The 23,138-nt window shown below is 40.7% G+C and overlaps 1 protein-coding gene across 4 annotated transcripts; it reads right to left on the bottom strand.

Moving 5' to 3' along the window:
* Positions 1-3,470: 3,470 nt before the first annotated feature.
* stk40 (serine/threonine kinase 40) lies at positions 3,471-22,586 on the bottom strand. 4 transcript variants are annotated; one of them, XM_011485643.4, is made up of 12 exons: positions 20,226-20,447; positions 18,986-19,085; positions 17,052-17,178; positions 16,497-16,582; positions 15,692-15,835; positions 14,651-14,875; positions 14,344-14,396; positions 9,793-9,908; positions 8,533-8,677; positions 8,125-8,244; positions 6,912-6,996; positions 3,471-6,788 (listed from the first exon to the last, which is right to left on the bottom strand). In XM_011485643.4, the coding sequence occupies exons 3-12, from the start codon at positions 17,167-17,169 to the stop codon at positions 6,552-6,554; spliced, it is 1,329 nt and encodes a 442-aa protein (XP_011483945.1). In that variant the 5' UTR covers positions 17,170-17,178; positions 18,986-19,085; positions 20,226-20,447; the 3' UTR covers positions 3,471-6,551. The 4 variants fall into 4 exon arrangements, with proteins under 4 accessions (XP_011483945.1, XP_020565966.1, XP_004078340.1 ...); XM_020710307.3 differs by lacking the exons at positions 18,986-19,085; positions 20,226-20,447 and adding an exon at positions 22,395-22,586; XM_004078292.5 differs by lacking the exon at positions 18,986-19,085 and having other exon boundaries at positions 20,226-20,517.
* Between the last annotated feature and the right edge of the window lie 552 nt (positions 22,587-23,138).

Raw genomic sequence — 23,138 nt, 5'->3', positions numbered from 1 at the left:
GTCAGTGATTGAAAACCCACAGCTGTGAGCAATCTAACAGTCAAATGAACTATCACAAAGCTTGACTAACATCCTGGCTGAGAGTCTGCATGTGTTGGTATTGGGCATTGGTGGATCAGGAAGCTCCTGGCCCGTCCAGCGTATTTTCACAAATAAGTTCTTTTACTTTTTCCCACCTCCTGATTTACATAAAAAAAAAATATAGTCAGAAATTCATTTCAAGCCTAATTTTCTAAACATATCTCCTCCATTATCAGAAAAAGATTCCACAAGAACATGTTAGAACACCAAAAACACAACTGTCACTGGAGTGGGTCTTTAACACAAATACCAAAACTCATTGGGATTTTACAGAAGATTGTCTTTCTTTGATATTAAGAGGATTGGATTTCACAACATCCATTTAATAATAAAATCTAAACCAAGAATAAATTGGGGAACAATTAAAAATACATTCTAGCTTTTCTTGGGCATGCATTAGCTTAAACGGTTAACTTTAATCTAAAATCACGCACACTTTAAAAACACATCATCATAATTCAGCTTTTTGGGTCACTCAACAACAACAACGGTTGTTCCTCTTACCTTCTTTGGACCCCCAGGGCTGCCTGTTTAGTGCCTGTTTGCTCCAGTTAAACTACAACCTAATAGAATGCAATTCAGTCATTAAATGAAACCACTACACTTCACAAATACAAAATGAAAAGGACACAGATAAAACACAAGATAAGACAAGGGTTTAAATGTTAAAACAGCCTCCTACTGGTCATTCAGTGTCTGCATAGTTTGAGGCTCCTCTTTTTTATCCCTAAAAATAGTTGATAAAATGTGCTGAGGTCAATAAGCAACCAGAATTTCTAAAGCCCTTGTCAGAAAACCACAATGCCACAAATATTCGTTCAGATTTTGTAGTCAACCTAGGCTGCATATCTGGCTGCCAGAGTACCTGGAAAAAACCCACACGAAGAGGATTTGAAGCAAAATCTCTTTGTTTGGGTAAATAGTGCTCACCACAACAGTGGTGTAGCCTGAATTGTTTGTTCATTATAGAAATATCTTTTTTTTTCTGCCACAACAAAAGTCTTCCTGCTGGCACCACTAAGCCTGAATGGTGTTGGAGTTTTTATTCATTTCCTTAATTTAGTCATGGAATGAGACCAACACTGAAAGTCAGCATGTTTTTTGTTTAAATAATCTGAGATTTAATCAAATAATTACACAAGTACGGTAGAGGAAGATCATCAGATCATCTAACAGAACTTTAATTGGAGTTTCAGAACTTCTGCTTTACCGCTTATCAGCTCTAAGAAGAGCTCAAAATGGTAGATCAGAAACTTTTTTTGCAGATGTTCTCCCTCAGTGCTCCTTGTGAGGAGGTGCATATAAAATTTTGTTTTGGGATATAGTTTTTCAAGCATGAAAACCTGCCAACAAAAATGATCTTTAGTTCAGATTATATGCTATCCAAGCAGCAAAACTCACCCCCTTTCTTCCTGAAGAACCTTTGAGATATTCACTTGAGATAAATTGAAATTCTGGCTCCAGGTTTTGCCTGATCAGAAATAAACAAACTGGGTTTCACATTTACAGATTTAGGTTTCTATCCTGCTGGCACTGGGCGACAGAATGTCTGGATACTGAACTTTTTTTGTATTTACAGTCCTCAAAGGATGCACCTTTTCATACCTGCAAAGCCTCTTTCCTCTTGCTTTGCTAGACTTGAAAAAGTCACTTTTTTGCATTTACATGGTCAAATGGCTTCATGCAAAATTAATGATTTTGCAGAATTGGGAGCTTATTGCAATTTGATCTTACAGAAGCCACAAGAAAAAACCCTTGGCCAGGGTCCACTTTGCAAAAAATGAAGAGATGCAAGTTTAGAAGTGCAAGCCTCTTTTAGCTGCTATTTACTCTAAAATATCACATTTTAGCTAGTTAAGTCTTAAATTTGTGTTTATGGCTTGCACCTTGCCCACTTGTCTTTTTTAGCTCTAGCCCTTTAAAAAGTTGTATCTAATTAAAATTGTGTTTTAATGTGTTCTTGTAGCATTTTTCTCATGATGGGGGATATATTGAAAGAAAATTAAGATTAAACCAGTGTTTCTGAGATTTTCTTTATTCATATTGTTGAGAATCTGGGGCAGATCAACAAAATGCCATTGGAAAATGCTTGTAGCTGTGAAGTAGGTGCTGCAGTTGGCGCGCCGCAAGCTCCCTGCTTCTCTCCATTCGGATGAATCTACTTGTAGACAAATAGATCCATGCACGGGTACGTCTTTGTTTTTCTTGTCAAAGCTGGCATCTGGTCCAAAACTGTGCTTAGCACCAAGTTGGTAGTGTGAGGCACTGGAATTTAGCAGGAGCGCATCTAAACAGATGGATGACAGGGAGTGGAGCGGGCTCACTCCAAGATAACAGTCCTGCTTAGAACTAAAAGGTGAATTTCTAATGATCTACTGCTGCTCTGCAGAAACTGTCTTGGAAAGTGTCAGTTTTTTTTTATTTTGCCCAACAACAGCATAATCATAATTAAAAGATCGCAGGGAGAACTTTTAGAGTAATCAAAAACAGATCTGAGAGCAGCTTTAGAGGGGCTATTCAGCTGTATTTTATTAAACCGAAAGAAAACCAACATGAAAATCTAAAACAATAAAAATAAGTGTTAAAATGTTTGTATGCAAACAGCTGAGACTGTGCATCTCCATTTTAGCTTTTGTCAACGTCCAGCTGCTGAACGTCTGCACTTTTCTGCTGTGACTGAATGTGTAGTGGTCCCCGCTGTACCTCAGGAAGAAACACTGCAGATGTCCCGTTTGTTGAGACACCCATCAAACCAGGAAGGACCTCTTTAAGGCCAGCTGGTTGCAATTTATCAGGACAAAGCATCACTGGAGCTTTGACCCTAAAACACTGCTGGACTTCTCGCCTTCACTTGTTGAGTCCTGAAGGTCGGTGAGCCAACTGAGGCTCAAAGGGGCGGGAAAAGTCCTGCAGACATCAGTTTGAAAACTGCACAAGCATTTAGTCATCGGATCTTAAAGACTTCAAACTGCAACATTTCGTGCTCCACTTGTCAAGATGATGTGCTGAATGTGTTTATGGATGCATGGGATTTTTTAGTGAGCAGGTCTTAAAACATGATTTTTTATGTAATGTTTCACAGACACAAAAGAGTTGCAGCTCTGTCTGATCCAACAGGAGGTTATTCTGTCTGAGCACGTTTCCTCTGTCCGGGCCGTAGCTGGACTCCAGGAGAAAAGCCGCACACGGCCTCATCCATCCCACGTTCTTTTCATTCTTCAATCCTGCGGTGTAGAAACACACACAGATGTGCTGGCACTCAAGTACAGCTTATCAATTACAGTAGTAACTTGTTTGAGGTGCTGTATAGATCCATCCTCTCCTAAAATGATTTTTAGAAACAGTGCTCCCCCTAGTGGACACAATTATTCATAAAGTACAAGGCAAAGTGAAATATTTCCATATCAAAGTTTATTGCTGACATGCATGTAGAGATCTGATCAAGTAGAAAAATATGTTTTTTATACAAACGTGTCTTCAATCTGTACAATGAATCTGGTTTTTTGTACTTAGATGCCCATTTTCGACCAAGCAGCTTACAACACATTATCCTATTGGGTTTAAACACCGCCTTTTATAACCTGACCAAGGTTTCCAGGTGGAACAAGCAGCATTTTCTCCAATATATATGCTGAAAACTTTAGACTTCAGGAGAAAATAAGAGAGAAAAAGAAGAAAAACAAAATTATATTCCAGACCCAAAATGGGTGATTTCTCTTCAAAATTTCAATTTGTTTTTGCCACACCTCGCAAATTCTAAATCATGCAACAGTTACATGTTTTCTACTGAGTTTAACACCAAACTATTACCATGCTTTTCAGTCCACAATGCAGTCTACCAATACAACTCTGTAAAACATTAAACGTGGTATAATCCACCGGCTGGAAAGTGAGACACTTTCTGATTAAGAGGGACAATTAACAACTACGTTACCCCAGGTACTAAATCTGCAGCCGTGTCTTCTGGAAGATGGCGCCAGACACTCAAACAGATAGTTATTTAAATGTCAGTAATGATAACAGAAATATTTAAAAAAAAAAAAACCTAGATCAATACAAATACTGCTGTATACCCATGAAATTCACATTAAGGTGGAAGAAAGCCAGAAGCTCTCTTCAGATCACTGGAGCCTACAGATGCGGTGGATTTCAGCCAACATGGCCTGAAGTACACAATCGGCGTGTGTGGAAACAGAGTTGTAAGTCACCAGGTGGAACTACTGTACATACAATATGACTGCCACTGTCATGAACGAATGTTATTTACATACTGACCAGAGTGCAGCCTTGTGCAAGGAGCAATGGCAGAAAAATAAAAATAAAATAAAATGCACCACTAACAGCCCTCCCATAATTCAGATGACATATTTCATTTGTTTTGCTTTAAAAAATAAGAAATATGTCAAGTCAGTCACGACATTAGTGTAGCTTAAGGTGACCATAAATGTGGAAAAAAAAAATTTAAATTAAATAAATGGCAATGAGTCATTTTAAGAGGGAAGAATGCTACTCTTTCATGTCTGTGTCCAAACCTAAAACAAAAAAGGCTCAAGGACGTGAGGGGCCCGTTTCACCACCATTAGGGACTCCAAGCTGAAAGGTTCTAAATCTTTACAATCAATGTCTGAGCCCCATGTGGGAGCGCGAGGAAAAACACAAAGGAATAAATAAAAGGATCCAAAATACGGGGGAAAATGAAGACATTTCCAAAGGCTGTGTTCATGCAATCAGTTTGAAGAGTAAAAGGCAGATTTCTAAAGAACCTAAAGCCGACACAGAAATGCAAAAGGCAAGATGCCGCGCACGAATGGCTAACAGTCACCGGTTAGTACAACTGCCATGGTTTAAAGAACCCATCAGTTAAGAAAAATACGGCAGGAAAATCCAGAAACTGAACCAATGAATCTGTATTTGTGTTTTTGTTTAAATATGAATACAGTATCGATTATTAGCCACTTGCTGGTCTTGACGAGCCCACAAGGTCAAACAGGAAAAACAAGCGTGTTCAAGATGCGCTCGAGAGTGGCAAGAGATATGTGATCATTTCCAATCTTAAAGCATTCACGTCATTTCCATAAACATTCAGTCAGGCCCGCCGCGGCCGGGCCTGCTCTGGTTTTCACAGTGTCTGCCGCCGAGGCAGGCCAGATAACAGAACACGAAGGGGGGGGGCGGAGGATAGCTTAGGGTCGCAGACAGAACCGCTCCACGGACTCCTGGTCTGAACACATGTACGCGCTCAGGGATACTGCAGATGCACCAAAGGGAGAGAAGGACTGTTCACATTCATACGAGGAACACTTGTCCAGCCGGCTGTGATAGTAAGAAGAAACAGAAACGTTGCCTGGAAGCCACTGAATTCTGACTGAGCCTGTAAGTACCAGTTTCCTTGGCTAAGAGTAGATTTAAGACATGATTTTTGGCAACGCAAACAGCGCCTGATCATCGTCATAGTGATGAAGAGTTACCATCAATATGCCTTGGCGTGGAGGATCTAGCAGCTTCTCATTCAGTTCTTGGCATCATGACTTCCAGGCATCTCTTGCTAGCTGCCTACATGCTAAAAATCAATTTCCACAGGGATGAGGAAAAGCGGGAGACAATGGATTGCCAAGATTCCAAAAGGATCGAGTTCTTTCTTTCAATGGGACTACAGGGATAAAAATGCTACTTATTGAGGCAAATGACAAAAAAAAAAAAGCTTATTCAGATTTCTAGGGGCCACCAAAAAGGCTTCAAAGCATTTTGTGACCCCCCCAAAAAAACCAAAAAAAAAACATGAATGCTTTACGTCACTGGTGGCATCAGGACTCAGTTGTTACAATCCCTTGTCTCAGAGCAGGGAGGGTCGCTTATCAACAGGAGAGGGACAAAGAGGTAGATTGATTTAAAGTCAGAGTTATGGACATAGTTGTTTTCAATACAAGAAAACAGGAAAGAGAAGGAGAAGAAAGGTGGAATGGAGGTATCCTGAAGTGACATCCGTAAAAATCGAGTGAACCGATTTGAAGCAATGCTCTTTGCCACTATGTTAAGGGGTTTGCTACATGTCCTGGACCTCTGTTGCACAGAGAACCCAGAATTAAGAGGAAGTGTTACAAAGAAGGGGGCGGAGCACACAGTTTGTAGTTTCTTTAACACTGCAGGCAAAGCCATGTGCCAGCTCTATGTGATACTGTGTCATGGGGTGTGTGTGTGTGTGTGTGGAGGGGGTGGGACCGAAGGGGTGAGGGGCCTTTGGTTCAGAGCCTCCATCGGGCTTTTCCGGGTTTCCAACAGTGTTCGCCCAAAGGGAAGGTAGAGCTCTGACGTGGAAGTTTGGTCTGATGCCCACCGTAATTCTACCGAGCATAGCCAACACCCCGCGTCTGGTGGGGGGGGTGTCTGCCTGTAGAGTTCTGGGGCTTTTCCTTCTCGAGGAGCTTTGGCCTCAGCGGGCATCTTCAGTTCACGTTGAGCCCGAGACGCCTTTAATGGGTAGCTGGGGGCTTTTTCCGAAGGAAACGTTGAGCTAGGATGGCGGCGTCTAGCGGGCTGACAGGTTGGGCATCGTGGCCTAAACGCCTGACGGGGGGGATGCTGCCAAAATGCCGGTTGTTGGTGCAGCTCTTAGCTTCATGGATAGTGTTCTTCTCTTCAGCCAGCAGCAGCTGCTGACGCATGTAGTTCTCAAACTCGTACTGCGAAGACTCCTCAAGCGCCTTGGCCTGAGAAGAAAAAGGAACTTTGACTTCTGAACATCCAAAAATGGCCTCCAAAGGTTAGCGTCAAACAGGCACAAGGCGTCTCACACTGTTTTGGGCTGATGAGTATAGACAGGCAGATCTCACCTCTTGTAAATGTTCTGGATTATTGATCTGATCGTCAATGTCTGGAACCACTTGCAGGGGGCCACTCATTGAAGAAACAGACTGCCTGTGATTGAATTCATAGAAAAACATGAGTATCAAAACTAGCATCTAACTTGGAGTCAGAGATTCAAAAAAACAATAGAAAAAAAACAACAATTCCATACATGAACCTGAATGACAGGTTCTGGTAAAATGCAGCAAACTTTTATTTTTCTTTTTTTTTTCATTGATTTATTTGTTCCTTTCATGAAAATTATTGAATGTCCAACATGTTTACATGTTTGTCGTAAATTTTTGAAAATGTTTATGATTGGAAAGGAGCAGAATTGAAGAATACAACCATTATAATTGTTTGCTCCCTTTCAAACATTGCATCATATTTACATTTCTCACAGCATCACCTGTGCTCAAATTTCACCATAAACACAGTAAATACATACCGTTGATTGATTTACAACATACATTCCAAACATTCCATCCAACAGTCAAGTTTGTACGTTCTTTGCTTTATACATCCGTTTTCATTGAATAATATTTTGACAACTTTTTAGCTGATTCTCCTGGGAATTCCACATGTTTACCCCTGCTATAGACAAACACTTTTGCTTTAGTGCTGTTTGAGCAAACTGTTGTTTGAAATCAAATCTATGATTTTCATCTCCTCTGGTAAAAATAAAAAGCTTTTGTAAGTGTTCTGGGAAATCTGTGTTTCTGGCTTTAAATATAACTAATAAGGTCTGCAGTTGGATTACATTTTTAACTTTAAAGGGTCAATTCAAGAAAAATTGTGTTAACATGTTCTTGTGGCATTTTTCTGATGATGGAGAACATTTATAAAGAAAATTAAACTCCAAATTGCATTCCTGAGTATTTCTTTATTCTAATTATTGTGAATCAGGAGCAGATGAAAAAATGCTGTGGGAAAAAATTGCCAAATTGTGAAAATATGCTTGGCAGGCCACAAACTTCGTGCTCCAAGCTCTCCAAGCACTCTGCGCCAATTGTCCCACCCACAACCTGTAGTTGTTCTAAAGAACTACTGTCACTCTGCAGAAACTATGTCTCAGATAACGACAATGTGTTTTTTTTTATTTGGGCTAAAAAGGGCTTTATCATATTTAAAAGACCACTTTGAAAATAGTTGGCACTGTGAGGAACAAATGACAAAACATCCAGCAGGGGGGGCCATTACCATGAGGATATGATGGCACCCAGGGACTCCAGCACCTCTCCTGCCGTCAGCCTTTGCTGTGGGTCCAGAACGAGCAGCTTTCGGATGAGGCACACCGTGTTCTCTGACACACGACCATCCCTGTGAGGAGGCAGAGGGAACAGGAAAAGTCAGCTTATTTTAAGAGAAACACAGCGGATACAACATGTACTTTTTAGTTCGTTGATAGAAATAAGTTCCAAACCTATTTAAAAAAATTGGAAGAGAAAAAACATGTTTGAGTCAAATGTATTCTTGGTGGAGTCATATTTAATAAAAAAAAACAACAACAAAAAACAGCAATTGCAATAATTCCTTTGGTCGTTTGTGGATGAACAGTGGGGGTCTTATCAGAGCAACGAGTAACCAGTATTTGTATGAAATACTCACTCTGGGATGGAGTACTCTGCCGCCTTTATTTTGCGGAAGAGTTCTTGGGGTGCACTGTCATAAAAGGGGAATTGGCCATAAAGCATAGTAAAGAGGACCACGCCAAGAGCCCACATGTCACTGGGTTTACCGCGGTACGGTCGACCTGGAAAAAGATAGACAAACAGGTCAGGTCAGAGTGTGTACTCCCCTATGGAAAGTGTGGATGGAACAGTCCAAAAAACATGTTTCTTGACCTGGGTAAAAGACAAAAGTTGACCCTTTGAATTCCAATCCTGGTCATGACAGTATCAATGAATGAAAGCAGTCAATGACCCCACCCACTGTGCTTGGGGGAAATCTTTACAAACATGATTCCATGATCAGAAAGCTGCTTTTGCATGGAAAGCTTGGAACATAAAGCAGATGTCAGCCCAACATGGACACAGCAGATGAGGGTGGAACCCATGGCTGTGCATTACCAAAAGAAGTGTTGCTACAGTCTGGGTGGCAGGAGATACAGCAGCCGACAATTATATTAAAGCTTGTGACACAAAACACACACAGACACACATATAGAGGTAGGGGGAAGGGAGTAGTTTCCCTCTAGTGAGTCATCTGTGCATGACTCATTGAAGCTCTGTTTAATTGTGTTCCTGTCACGTTATGCTGATACGTTCACTGAGCTTTTATCTCCTTTTCAACTGGTTGGGCGAGACAGATACGGCCTTTCTACACCTGGTTCCAGTAATGCTGTTTGGGAAATCATTAATGAAACCGATGCTGCTAATGCGTTTCATGGAGGAGTGTGATCCTGCATCAGGGTTGGTTGTGTGTGCATGTTCTGTGACACTGAGCACCGGGAAGGTAAACAGCAGGAACGGATCTCTGCTTTATACAAAGAGCGTTTCCTTTGCATACAAACAAATGCACAATCATGGCGGCAACACTTTAGCTGGTCCCAGGTTGCGACATAGCCCTCCTGTTGCCTAATAGTTGGAAAATCTAGGCCTGTTGAACCACACATGCAGTAAAAATAATCTCAGGATCACCCCTACAACCACACGTGTGTGACTTATCAACCAGAAGTTTCCGGTCCACAGTTTTGGACACTATGTATCGCCGCCATCTTTTAATTTGTTGTACTTACTTAATCTTTGGACACAATGTCGAAGTTATTCTTCCAACATCTACCCGTCAGATAAGCTTTTAATTCTGCTTGGTGGTCAAAAACCAGTCTTTACGACGTTTTCGGAAACCGCATGAAATATTTGTACTCACTACTTAATACATCAGGACTGATGTAGGCCGGGCTTCCTCTCTGGTCTTTCAGCAGGTCGTTCTCGCTCACCAGGTGCTTTCCCAGGCAGAAGTTGGTGATCGTGATGCGATGAGTCCTTCAAGCACACAAACACGACGGGCCAATGAATGATTTGGATTTCTACAACGCAATTCAAATCAACTCAATTCAAAATCAATCCTAAAATTCACATTACTAGTGACCAGACGGCATTACTGATGACTGCGCCACCCATAAGAGAACCAAGGGAACAACTGGTTAAGCACATGCAGGATTGTAGAGCCACTTGCTAGCAGACCTCAATATCCCAAGGCTGACTGGAGATTGCAACATATTTACACAGCAGTGAACTTTCATTAGCAACAAACAACAACATTAAGATTACACTTCATTCAACCATGCACACGAAATATCCCTCATGTCCACACAGAATTTGCAACACTCTGGCTAAAAGTAAATAATAACTACAGATAACACAATAACGATTGTACTAACAGTAAAAGATTCCTTTTGCAAGTTTAGAATCAATGAACCCCGACAATAATAACACATCTTTAAGTTCAATTCGCTTGTTTAATAAAAATCTTGATAAACACTTCAGCAACCCATATTTCTAATTACTTGAGGGATTTTTTGGTGTTTCATTTATATAAATGATATTAAATAAAGTGCCTTTTTTAGTTTTAAGGTAGACCAAAGAAAGTTCACCCCAGGTCTCAATAACATACGTTCATGCAGCCACTTCCAATCAAAATATCCGCATTTCAGGGGTCTGCGTGGAAAGTAGCACGCGTCGCTGCGCAAGTTTGAAAGTCAGTTTTTGGGCTCTACGTACAAAACGCATCACCATCACCATCACCATTGAACGTGTGTTTAAGTTAAACCAGTTAAATGTGGACTAAGCAGGGACTCTGATTTGGTTAGGGACCTATGGGTTGTGTCTCTTTTCATTCACGGAGGTGCCAAAATTGATCATGAAGGAGAATTTATTTAAAGGTTTGTGCCCGGCTGGAATTACATGTCACCAAGTCTTCCATATATCGGAATAGAGCTGTGACAGAAAAATCCTGGAGCAAGATTTGTGAAATTTGCACTGCTTCAACATTTCACACCAAGCCTTTTCCAACATGTGCTTGTATCGGGATGCGACAATCCAGTATGAACATCATAGACTAAAAGCACCTTCAAGAACCCGTGTTCAGTGCGATCTTGAACGTCCTGCACGTGCCTGGTGTGAACGTAGCATCAGACTAACAAAAAAAAATTTGAATTTGAATGAATTTGGAGTTCACAGACAAAAAAAATTAAACTAAAACACAGTTATTAAGGTCACTTGTGTTTGACTATGACACACAGAAATGGGATTTTACCAAATCCAAGTGACTGAACTGAGTTTTTAAATCAAAGATCTTATTTGGACAATACATATGTTCCGGTATGTAAAACAACTTGAAGTAGATCCACAATCACTTATAAAGCTTCTCATACGTGCTCAAAACTGGCCTTTTTAAAAAAAGAACTCACAACACAAAAATGTCCTCTCACAATCACACTTTTCACCCACATCCGCTTTCCAAAAAGCATGAGGTCAGCAGCTTCCCTTATTCAGTCTCACTTTCACAGCCTGCTCCATCACACACTGTCATTACTCCAGTCACAAACGCTGGCTGGAGCCAAGCATTCTCACTAAAACTAGCTGAAACCAAATGCTCTCATCTTAACCTTGTTTGTAGAATATTTGATCCACAAATCTTTCCAGTTTCACAAGTCATGCAAGTCAAAACCCTGTTAACATAAGACGGCCTGGCAAAAATGTAAACGGTTTTGGAACATTGAAATTCCTTTCTGACACTTCGTCTTGTCTGCATCATGACCTTTTTTGAAATTGCATGTTTGCCCCGTGAGACAAGAGTGACTGGATTGTGGGGTGACCACACCGTTGCCGCTTCCTGGTCATGTGACCTTTGATAAATCAGGAAACTGAACCTAAGCAGCCCTAATGACTTCTGCTTCCTGCCCTTCTGGTCAGCTGGTCTGTTCTGATGAGAATATGAAAAGTTAAAGAGCAGCCACAGTTATTTCCTCACAGCTTTATAAGACCAACATTGTTAGGATTTTATGTAACCCAGACTAAAAATGAAATTGCATCATGAAACTAGGAAGAAAATCCTGCTAAAAAAATCCAGCTTCTATGTGTATATGGTAATAGATACAACAGTAAATCTAAGGGAGACGCAAATACATTTTGCAAATCATTGAAATCAGAAAGTATACCGGTATACGTTTTTTCTGTCCCTGCAGGTTGAGTAATGACATCCTGTTTTTACAAAGCTGGCTTAGCAAGAGGAAATCGCATCATTCTTGCTCAAACTGCTGAGCTTTTTGATGCAACTGGTACATTTCCAAGAGGTGTGATAAGCAGCATGAGTGAGGGGGGGATTTTGTTTTTTTGTTTCTTTCTAAAGCACGGCGCCACAAACTGACCGTGTTCCCACACTGACTGTACATTCATCCACATGTTTGGTAAGGAGACAGACGTAAGAATAAGGAAGTACGAGAAATAAAGAAGAAGAGAAAGTGACAAATTTGGCAATGGGGATACACTAAAAAGATAGTGGAAGTGGAAGAGGGATTTCAGTAGAAAGAGAGAAGAAACAAAAAAAAAAAAAGGAACAAAAGCAGAACACAGGCGAAAAATGATGAGTGTGAGTGCGTGCGTGACTTGCACTCTGTTGTGAGTCAGCGCTGAGCTATGGGGGCCTTTGGCAGGCCTCTCCTTTGTCTCCAGCTGGGACGGAGCATTCTGTCTGCTTCTCTCCCCACCACCCCCCTCTACCAGCCAAAACACTGAGCTCTGCTACTAATACAGCTGCTGAATGGGAGGGTTACGTTTGCTGACTAAAAGCATACAAATGCATTGCATGCAGTTAAAAGAAAAGCCTTCCAGGTTTGAGCAATTTTGACAGAGTGCCAGAATTACCGAAAGATTTATCGACCAAATCTTTTCCCGTTGCTGCAGAAGATGCTTGTTTTGTTCCGTGTTTATCTACGGAGAGCAAATAATGAAAGGCATTTTTTAAAGAGAAAGAAAAGAGGCTCATCGTTTGTAATGTTGAAGGCTATTCAGTTTTATTGCTGTACTTTATGCTCGTAAAACACAACAGGTTAACAAACCAAACCGTTAGTGTGAACAAACGCACATTGTACAACCCAACAAACCCATCAGCATCTGCAATAGTGCAAACGCTTGCATGAACATTAGATGGCGGATTTTGCTGCCATGAATTCCAAAAAGGTTGTTTTTCTACGCCCTTTGTTTTACTTAGATACTGTATTTGTCGGACTATAAGTCGCTCCGAAATACAAGTCACAGGAGCCAAAATAATGCATTAAAAAAATAATAAAAACGGAAAAAAAACATATAGAAGTCGCCCTTTAGGAGAAATTTAACAAAATATGGGACCAAGAATAGACATTTAGTCTTGAAGGGCTAATCATAATTATGGAATAAGTAACAATTATAAACTGAACATATACAGGCTTCAATACTGCACCACTTTGATCCTTATTTAGGTTCATGAAACATAGCCATCTAGCACGGTGTTTTTCAACCTTTTATGAGCCACGACACTTTAACCTTGACAAAAATCCTGCGGCACACCAGCATCCAAAAATGTAAAAAAAGGAGAAACTCAGTCTGTGATGTATTGATCTACAGTCCCTCTGCAATCTCACATGCATTTTTGTGATAATTGTGGCAGAAAAAGCTGGAAGTTGCAGATGTTTTTTCTAAATGATGTAATAAAAGTTAAGTTAGAAGATTTAAAAACTGTTCAAAGCGTGTTCATCGTGGTTTTAAGACGTTTTACAAGGAAGACTCATTGTGCGCTGAGACGCTGTCACTTTAACCCAATGAATCATGGGAGATGTAGTGCAAACAGCTGTGAACGCAACTAAGACTGAGCAGAGATTCTTCTTTGCTGCTGACAGTAGTTTATGCTGATACAAACTACAGTGCCCTCTAGTGGCATGTTGCTATTTAGTTTAAAAAAAAAATAACATTAAGTCGCACCTGAGTATAACTACGCAAAAAAACTACGCAAAAAACATGACTTATACGCTGAAAAATATGGTACTTTACTGGGACTGGACTGCATTTCACCATAGCTAGACTTAAACTTTTGTGGCTCATCTGATCTGCAGATATTTGGTCTCTCAGTCATCAGAATAGAGGTGATCCTGCATGAGCTGCAAACACTTCAGAAACACCCTGAATCCTAAGCAGTCCCGTTGACACCGGAGCAGTCTGTGCTCTATTAAGAAATGGGGTTTGTTACTCAAAACCAACCGTGGGTTATGATTCATAAACCATTACACAACAGGCAGACAAAGCCAAAAATTCAAGCACAGCAGAGCAGCACTATGGGCTCCTAATACTGATTTTACTGTCAGATGAAAGAATTTGACCCACCACCGGATAGGTTATTTCACAGAGAACTGACCCAGAGGCTTGGATGATTTACTAAACTTACCGTTTGTTCAGCACCATATTTCCAAGTTTGAGGTCTCTGTGAACAATGTTTTTCTGCAAAGGAAAAAAACAGGAGAAAGAAAACATCAGTATGTTCACACCGTGTTTGGTGAATTGCTGGCATGGCAAGAATCAGTTTGTATCAGGGAGTGGCACACAACCCTGGGAAACCAGTAATCATCTAGATATGCAACCAGCACAACAATTTTTTTCTTCCTCCAAGTTGAAACAAAACATTGATGGAAAAAAACCCAGAACATTTAAAAGTGATGCTTTTCTTTAACAGTTCGCCATATCATAGAGCTTACCTTATGGAGGGCCTCCACCACACGAACCACATCGTAGAAAATGACTATGGCCTCGCGCTCACTCAGGCGCTTCTCCTTTATAACGTAATGCTGGAGGTTTATTAGATCTGCCGTTTTATCGCTGAAGTCATGGGCACACAAACAGTCCAAAACGAGGCAGATGCGCTTCTTCATCTTTCGCATTTTGTTGGCCTCGAGGTCTTCCACGATTTCACAGGCTCGGTCCTGGAGGACAAAGATTAAAAAGAAGGGTCAGAAAAAACTTAGAAAAGACACTAAAATGTTTCTGAAGGATTTTGTGTTGGAAAACAAAACGAATTTTAAAAAATGCACAAACTTGGAAGGTCCAGCAAATGGATTAATGCTAAAAACGAAAAAATGATGAAGTAAAACAACTGTAGGAGTACTGTTATAGAACAGGTTACGTCCATCAGCTGTGAGTGCATTTCTTAGGCTTCAGTGGCATTTTTGGAACCAACAGAGAGTCCCCTGCCTCTTTTCTAATCTGCCACTTAGAAGTCTTTGTGGCTTCTAAATGATTGATTTGTGTATCAAGCTTCAGGTTTAAGATACACATTGAACCCTTCTTTATATCAAGCTTACACAGGGGAGGGAATATACAGAATGACAGAAGGAGAGAATGCTGAAAGAATTACAACAGTAAAGGAAGGAGCAGACAGACAGGCAGGTGGGGGAGGTCATTGTGAAAGGATGCCGCAGGTAAATATTGCTTTTAATGAATATCTAACTTGACATGGAAAAAAAAATGAAAGGCTGAAGTAAATACAAGCCAACTGTGGAGTACTGACAGTGAGATTGTACAACTTCTTGTACTTGAGCTGTGAAGCTACACTGAAAACTGAAAAAGGCAGCCACTTCTCTATGGTAATGTTACTGCATTTACAAATCTCAATTACACAGAATGCACGCCTACACGGCACTGAGTGAAACACCCTCCTTGTGCCAATCACATACATTCAGTGCTAAAAAACATATTGCAAAGCCATTAACAGAAATGTAGCTTAAACTGTTCTAAAGTACCTGGAAAAGACCATGATGGTGGACCACCCCATCCTGGTTGTACAACAAAGAAAGGAGAGAATACTCTGTGTGCAGCAGCATCTTCCCCTGCCTCTCCTCCTGGGTCTCCCCAGCAGAGTCCACCCGCTCCTCCAGCGTCAGGATCTGTCAGGGACACACCACAGAAACACAAGAAAACCACTGAGCTTCAATTGACCTTTTTGCAGATTCATTAAACTATTGAAGGACCAATCATGGAGTTCAAAAGTCTAAATGATCAAAGCTGCTGGGATTGTTTAAAGTAAGATGAGCACTCCAACGGTATGGAGCCTTTAGTGCCTACTGTGCTGCTTTGACTGAAAAAGAAGCGATAAAATCTGCACCAAGACATGCGTGCCAAACCATCACACAATGCATTGGATACATAACTATTTGAAAATAGTTATGTCTATTTTTTACATAATAATTAAGCAATTCATCTTTGTCATGTGCTTTATTGATACCTAAGGATTCTTAATTTTGTCCGATAAAAGTTGATAAATCATGTAATAAAAATGGTAGAACTGGGGTGGGATTATATAAATTTCCTTCCTTCCACTCCCTTTCAAGCAATATTTAATTTTATGTCTAATTATCCTAGGTTTGGTATAGGTCTTTGTATGAATGTATAACAGCTGATTGTATTGTTTTTGTGTATTATTCTTACTTGATTGCTTGAAATAAACCATTTCAAATTAAAAAAAATCTTTTCATTTTTACTGTTCTTTTGAAGGGCAAGCATGACCAAACCAACAAAACAATAATGCGAGTCTGAAACCAAACTTACTTTGAGCTGATAGAAATCATCTGTGCCATCTTTTCTGGCCAAACACTGCACTATGCTCGGTACTGGTGAGTTGCCTAGGCGCGGTCCTGCAAGGATTAGAAAAGCAACAGCTGTGAGACCAAAAGGCAGCCTACATGCTGAAGTGTGTGCTCACACCACAACTTTCTATGTCCTGAGTTTGCACTCAGCCTTAGTGTAAAATACGTTTTTTTGTGCAAAATTTAGAAATTATGAGGAGGTTTTGTGGTGTAGATGTCTTGTGTTTGAAAAAAATGATTAAAACACATTTTCTAGGAAGAAGCCTTGCATCGACCCACACTGAAGCCTTTCTGGCAAATGTCATAGGGATCAGCGACATTCTTAGCATTCTTGTCTTAGCCCTGCATCAGCGTCCATTGTGCAAACACAAGACACCCCAAAACCTCACAGAATCATTTCCTCCGTTTCTGACTCACGCAGGGTTACAGTTTTGAACCACACACATTTCTACCTCAATAGGTTTCTGCGACTTTTCTGAAAGAAAAAAAAACAACAAAAAGCAGCTCGCTTCCATACCAAGGATGAAGGGGCCGGCCCTCTTGGCATTACTGCCAGATATCCCTGTGCACTGCAGCTTGCTGGTTCTGCCTGATGTCTCTCCAGCCCCCCTCTCTGACGAGCGCCGCTTGGACATCCTGGAGCTCTGCGGGAGAACAAATCTGATTAGTTCAAGGGATAAAGATAGTAAAGTTCAAGTGCATGCAAGGGGCTTCAAACTGTGAATGGATGACGTTTTAATAATTGATTTCCAGACAACTTTTTAAGAGTTTACAAATGTAGTTTCTTAGAAAGTAATGCTTCATGAAAATAAAAGGTGTGAAGGGGGTAAAGTTAAGGGCAGCTCCACCTAACCCATTACAAAAAAAAATCCCTCCCCTCACATTTAACCACCTCAGTGTGAAGATGAGGCCATTACAGCTCCATTTAGAATAATGGCTGCAGGCGGCAAGGGCAACACCTCACATTCAATCCCCCCCAAAAGCAAAGAGAGCGTGTCACAATCTGCAATTTAAAACGGAGGGCACTTGCACGCAAATAAAAGGCCATTGCACAACATTCTTGAAACTGAAGCGTTTAAATTTGATTCTCTAATCTGTTCCGGCCTCAGTGGACGTGGGTTTAGAAAAAAAGAAAAAATCTTATGCCCTTAATCTGCATGCTTAACTCAGAATCTTTTCAGCCGTCTTATCTATGCAGATGCCCCTAAAAAAACAAAAACAAATAAAACCTACATGTCCCAACAAAGCGAGAGCTCTGCACAACAGTAAGGAAGCACATTTAAATGGAACCCTAAGCAGTGACAGTGCATCAACATTTAACAAGCTGAACTCAGCACGCCAGATCGCAAGCACCTCCCAGAAATCAGATGTGAAAGGTTTGTTTTCTTAATACTGAGTTACCGTGAGGTGAAACCCCATCTGCTTCCAGTAATGGGGAAGTAGTGCACTAAACTGAAAGGAATGATTCATCCCGCAGTCTTCCAAAGTTTTCTTTAGACGTTGCTCACTTGTTCAATATGTGGAATAACCAAAAATAACAACAAAACTGGAAAATAACTTAAGCAAAATAAGAGATAATGACAGATACAAAAAAAACAAAACAATGACAGCTGGGGTCTGTTTAGTTTAGCAGTTCCATTTCAAGTACAATCCGGCTCAACAACCAACAAGGCATTTAGAGGAAAACTAACATAAAAATAAAAACATGTTGTTATGAGTGCAAAAAATTCCATATTTTCCCCCCTTTCTCCCAACCACTCAGGCCATCTTCCTGTTTCAAAACCAACAAAGGCACTCGCCAGTTGGTGTTTTTGGGCACAGACAAGGTTTGGACAGTTGGCAGTCGGTAAGGGCTCGTATGAATTCTCACTTCCATGAGGCTTTTTGTGATCCCAGACAGCAGACAGTGTCATCATCATGTCTCTCACCCATCTGTCTCCATCTCCACTAGTCATCACCCACTGAGTCTGATGAACTGAGGTTTTCTGACAACATTTGTAGTGCAAGTCAGAGTGACACAAAGTCATGCTGAAAATAGTGCAAATCTGTTGGATGCAAGAAGTAGACAATCAGGACTTGCAGTTGTTGTGAAGCTGCCCGGTGGGAACCTCCGGCGGATGCTAAAGTAAACACGCTTTGCGATACTTCCAGACAAATATTTTTTTTCATCCGAGAAGTAGGAAGGCTGATAAATATTTTAGGCAAACACCTTCGGCAAGAACCGGCAGGCCCCATTTTATTCCGGCACATAATCAGTAAATAAAAAAAAATGTAACTCATGCACCTTGGACTTATAAGACTTCACTGAGTCACTGACAGAATATGCAACGCAACACACAGACCCAAGGCATTTTATCTACCGACTGAAAACCTGCTACAGAGCTGTGGAGCCAAACCCAGACACAGATCTTAAAAGCAAAAGGTCAACACAACCAACGTCTGCACACTGACCTAAATGACATCAGCACGATGACAGCACATAGCGATCCCTTTCTGACACCACTGTGTTCCTCTGCACAGCCAGTGATCTGGCAAGCGAGGCGGCCTCTGCCTGCACAAGAGGGAGGACAGGAGCAGATAGAGCCTCTGAATCATATCATATACAAAAGGAGGAGACATGCTGCGAGTGCCCACGAGAAATGTGGGCTCCTTAAATAGTAGCAGAACAAAACGGCCATGTAGGTGTCTCGAGTTTCTTCCACCCAGACTTGATGCCTATTGTCTGGCTCTGCAAAAAAAAGGACTGCAAAAAAAAAAATAATAATAATAATCAGAGCAGCAAAAAATAGATAATTTAATGGAGTTACTAATTTAATCAAATTAAAGAATGCAACTTCTGTCATCTGCATTTATATTCAAACAAAAGAGTTAGGGAAAATACATTTAAGCTCATGAGCTCTACTTTATAGCTTTTGTTAAAATAAACCCTATTCTACTGCAAAGAGTAAATGCCCTTGATCACTGGACCACGGGGAGGACACAAGGTTAAACCGAAACCACCTGACCAAAATAACAACGAATGCACAGCCACTATTACACTGTTTGGTGCCATTTTGAGTTGCAAAGTCTGGAGATTTGAGTTGTGCTGGTGCAGCAGGCAGTGTGAACAATGACGAGTCAACGCTAACGCGGTGTTTACTTAGCGACAACCCACAATCCACCAACTGAAAGATGAAATGTTTAAAATATATCCTGTTTTGAACGGTTAATATTGCACTGCGGACGTGGGTGTTACACGAAAACACTGACCTTTTACGCTGCATTTCTTCCTGTATGTCCTTATTAATATATATATTTTTAAAAACCCGACACCAAGCTAGGGAATGCAAAACTTAACACGAGACGAAACCAGAATATACTGACCGGAGACGAGGCTACAAACGGGTTGCACTGACTTAGCCAGACAAAGTGGGACGCACTGCACTGCAGCGAAAGAAGACAGAGTTTAGCTTCCCGTGCGAACTAAGACCATTGCTTCAACCAAACTGCTCAAACAGACGCTGCTTCTTCACCGTGTTCCTTTGTTTACCAGAAAGGTTGAAATATGCTTGTTGGCAAACAACGCTGGCTAACGTCAAGTCGGAGCGGTCTGTAGCAGCCGGGAGGCCATTTAAACAAAGTAGCCAACACTTCAGCTGGCTAACAGTGCCGCGAGAGCTAAATAGCAACGCAGTCGACCCCCCTCGCTTACCTCGAGCCAAAACCACCGGGAAAGATTTGCGTTGACTGCTTTTAAAACATGGACATTTCTTGGTTCACGGCCACGGTGGGTGTGTGGGGAGCTCCTCGTTCAAACGACGAACGACACGGCGCCTTATTTTCGGGCTGCTTAGCTTCTAAGACTGAAATGAGCAATTAAAGAAAAGCCTCCGCTCCAAGCTGATCGCATCTTTCCACAGCGACAGCACCACCTGACAACGGAAGTGACGCACACTTAGATTTGATTGACAGCTTCCTACAACCAATGGCAACAGCCGCTGCACACCGATGATGACATTCTCTGCATAATAAAAGTTGCAAAATGAAACCATTACATCATGACAGTACTCAGTACTGGAAGAGTTGAATACGTTTACAAAAAGCAATTTTTAAAAAATAGGAATTTAAGTTTATCTAAATTTAAGATAAAAACTATGTACTTAAAAAAATTAGAATGAAAACAAAATCGATTGTCTAGTCCAAAAAGTTTGAAATAATTTACAATAAAATAAAAATCTAGGATAATAAGATGTATAGCCCTTTCTGTCTCAAACTAGTACTTCTATTGTAAACAAGTAGCTTCCACGCAAAGAATTGGTGTAAAATATTACAAAACCAGCATGTTCACAGTGTCAGGAGTTAATGAGTAAGTGAAACTTGATAAGTGAGACATCACACCCTAAATATGTCCTCTGAATAATACAGGAGACTTTAATATCACTGGGATACTTTTGCTGTCAAAATGCTTCATAAGTAGTGACATTTGTTTAAGACTGTTGGAGGAATGGTCTTTTAACATGCAACTGAGCTCTCCAAGAGGCAGTTTGTGACTCATTTGGTGTGTAAGCACATTTCTGAGTTGCTGACATTTCAGCAAGCCCACCTATATTCCCAATTTAGACTGGCTGATTGATCCTGAAGTCCACCCCCAGCTACCAGTTTCCAACAAGTGGGCAGATGTGACAGACACAGAGAGGGAAACCCAAATGGCAGAGCTTGATTTGAGTCGCACTGGTCCTCCTGTCTTGACTCAGCACAACATGTGCCCCCGGCCACATGAAATGCATACCAGGCAATGGCTTTACAGTGCCCTGCCCACACTCTTGAAAGAGGAAACTGAATCATAACTGAACTGCAGGTAAGGAAGAGAGACATTTGAGTTTAGAATTAAAATACTCTTAGTAAATGCCTTTGAGAAAAGCGGAAGTTTTAGATTTTGAACAGTTTTAAAAGATGTATGGAGACGTACACTTTGCGCCATTTCTTTAGTGCAATGAATATTTTGCACATATATTCACAGCAGTGATTTAAAAAGCTATACATTACTAATTGTGCTTTCTGAAAGGTCTTGCTGAATAGCTGGCACGAGTTCTGGTTTCTGTTTGTTTTGGAAACCTGCTTTGTCCTCTGACGGTTCCTTTTCATCCCTCATTTGGTGAGATGATTGGAGGAATCTCACTCAAGTGCTCTTCTCCCATATCAATTCGGAGAAATGTCTGAGCATGTTTGCCTCAGTGGTATGGGCTTCTTTCACGTGTGTTTATGTCTGACTTGGGTCTTGCAGACTTATCTGTAGGAACTCATGCACTAAATGATGCCAGGCTCTGAAGTCTGCCGCCATGGCAATCCTCATGTGTCTTCTTTAGATCATGGAAGCTTGTTAATTTTATTGATCTGAGCCGGTCTGTTTCAACATCAAAGTATATACAGATAAATTAAAGCTATGGAAAACTTTAAAAGAGATGCTCCCCTCTGGAGTTTGTTACATTTAGTTGCATAATCACTGTCATGGAAATAAGCATTACATCTGTCTGGACTGACAGCCCTGGAGGATAAACCCTGAATAACAATGAAGACCAACACGCTCTGATGTAGACCGGGAGGCTCAGAGAGTAGAGCAACATCAGTCATTCAAATATGTGAAGCCCTGGCAGTTTATGAGTCATCTGTGCAGGTTTCACCATGAATGCTGAGAGAACAGCTGGAGGAACACTGCAATATATAGTCTAGGCAAAAGACAAACCTGAAATTAACACAAAGTCAGATCAATTATAGCTTTATTTCCTTCTCGATGTAAAGTGCAAAAGGGCTTCACACAGAAATAGCCAACATTATGTTGCAATAGACTGAACACATTTGATTTTAATTGTTGAAACCTTACCTGGAAGAAATCTTTTACTGAAATAGAAAAGAAAAACTTGCATGGACTGAATAACTCTGCAAATGAAATAATAAAGAGCTGGACTATGAGATGCCTAAAGGCAAAGAACTTAACATTTTAGGGCTGCTCATTCTGGTAGAGATCTACCACCCTGCCTTGGTCCGTTTGCTACCAATTACCTGGATCAGGTGTGTTCATTCAATCAGAACGTGGAAACATCTGACTGAGCTAATCATCAACTAGCAGGGCTTGGAGATCTGGAAAACAGTCACGAGCAGCCCTGCAGCTCCCCCCTCTGTTCAATCTGATCAACTACAAGTTGCAATCCAAGCCTAAGAACTATTTGGGCCTGTGTCATACTGTTCAAATCTTAGTAGGAACCACAAAGTCTTATTTTACTGTTTAGGAAAATTTGAAAACACTTTATTATAAATATGAATACACAAAAAGTGTTCTCTTTTGGCTCGATAGCTACTAACCATTGTTGTGCAGCATGACATCCATCTGTGCTTTAAACTCATAAAAGATCAGACTGGTAAAGTTTTTGAAATCTGTGCATTCTGGAGGTAGTCTAGAACGAACAACGCCTCTTGATGTCAGCAGAGATGCAAAAATCTTTAATCTTATTTCTAGGTTTTAACTCCAATCCAATGATTACCAATGTAACAAATCTAAATTAAATCAAGGCTAATGTAGTAACCCTCACTTATTAAAAATACTATTTTATTTTCCTTCAGTCAGAGA

The sequence above is a fragment of the Oryzias latipes genome, chromosome 16 (assembly GCF_053564925.1).
Source record: "Oryzias latipes strain Hd-rR chromosome 16, Olatipes_Hd-rR_3.1".
NCBI classification, from domain to species: Eukaryota; Metazoa; Chordata; class Actinopteri; order Beloniformes; family Adrianichthyidae; genus Oryzias; species Oryzias latipes.
This window is presented reverse-complemented; position numbering and strand designations above follow the sequence as displayed.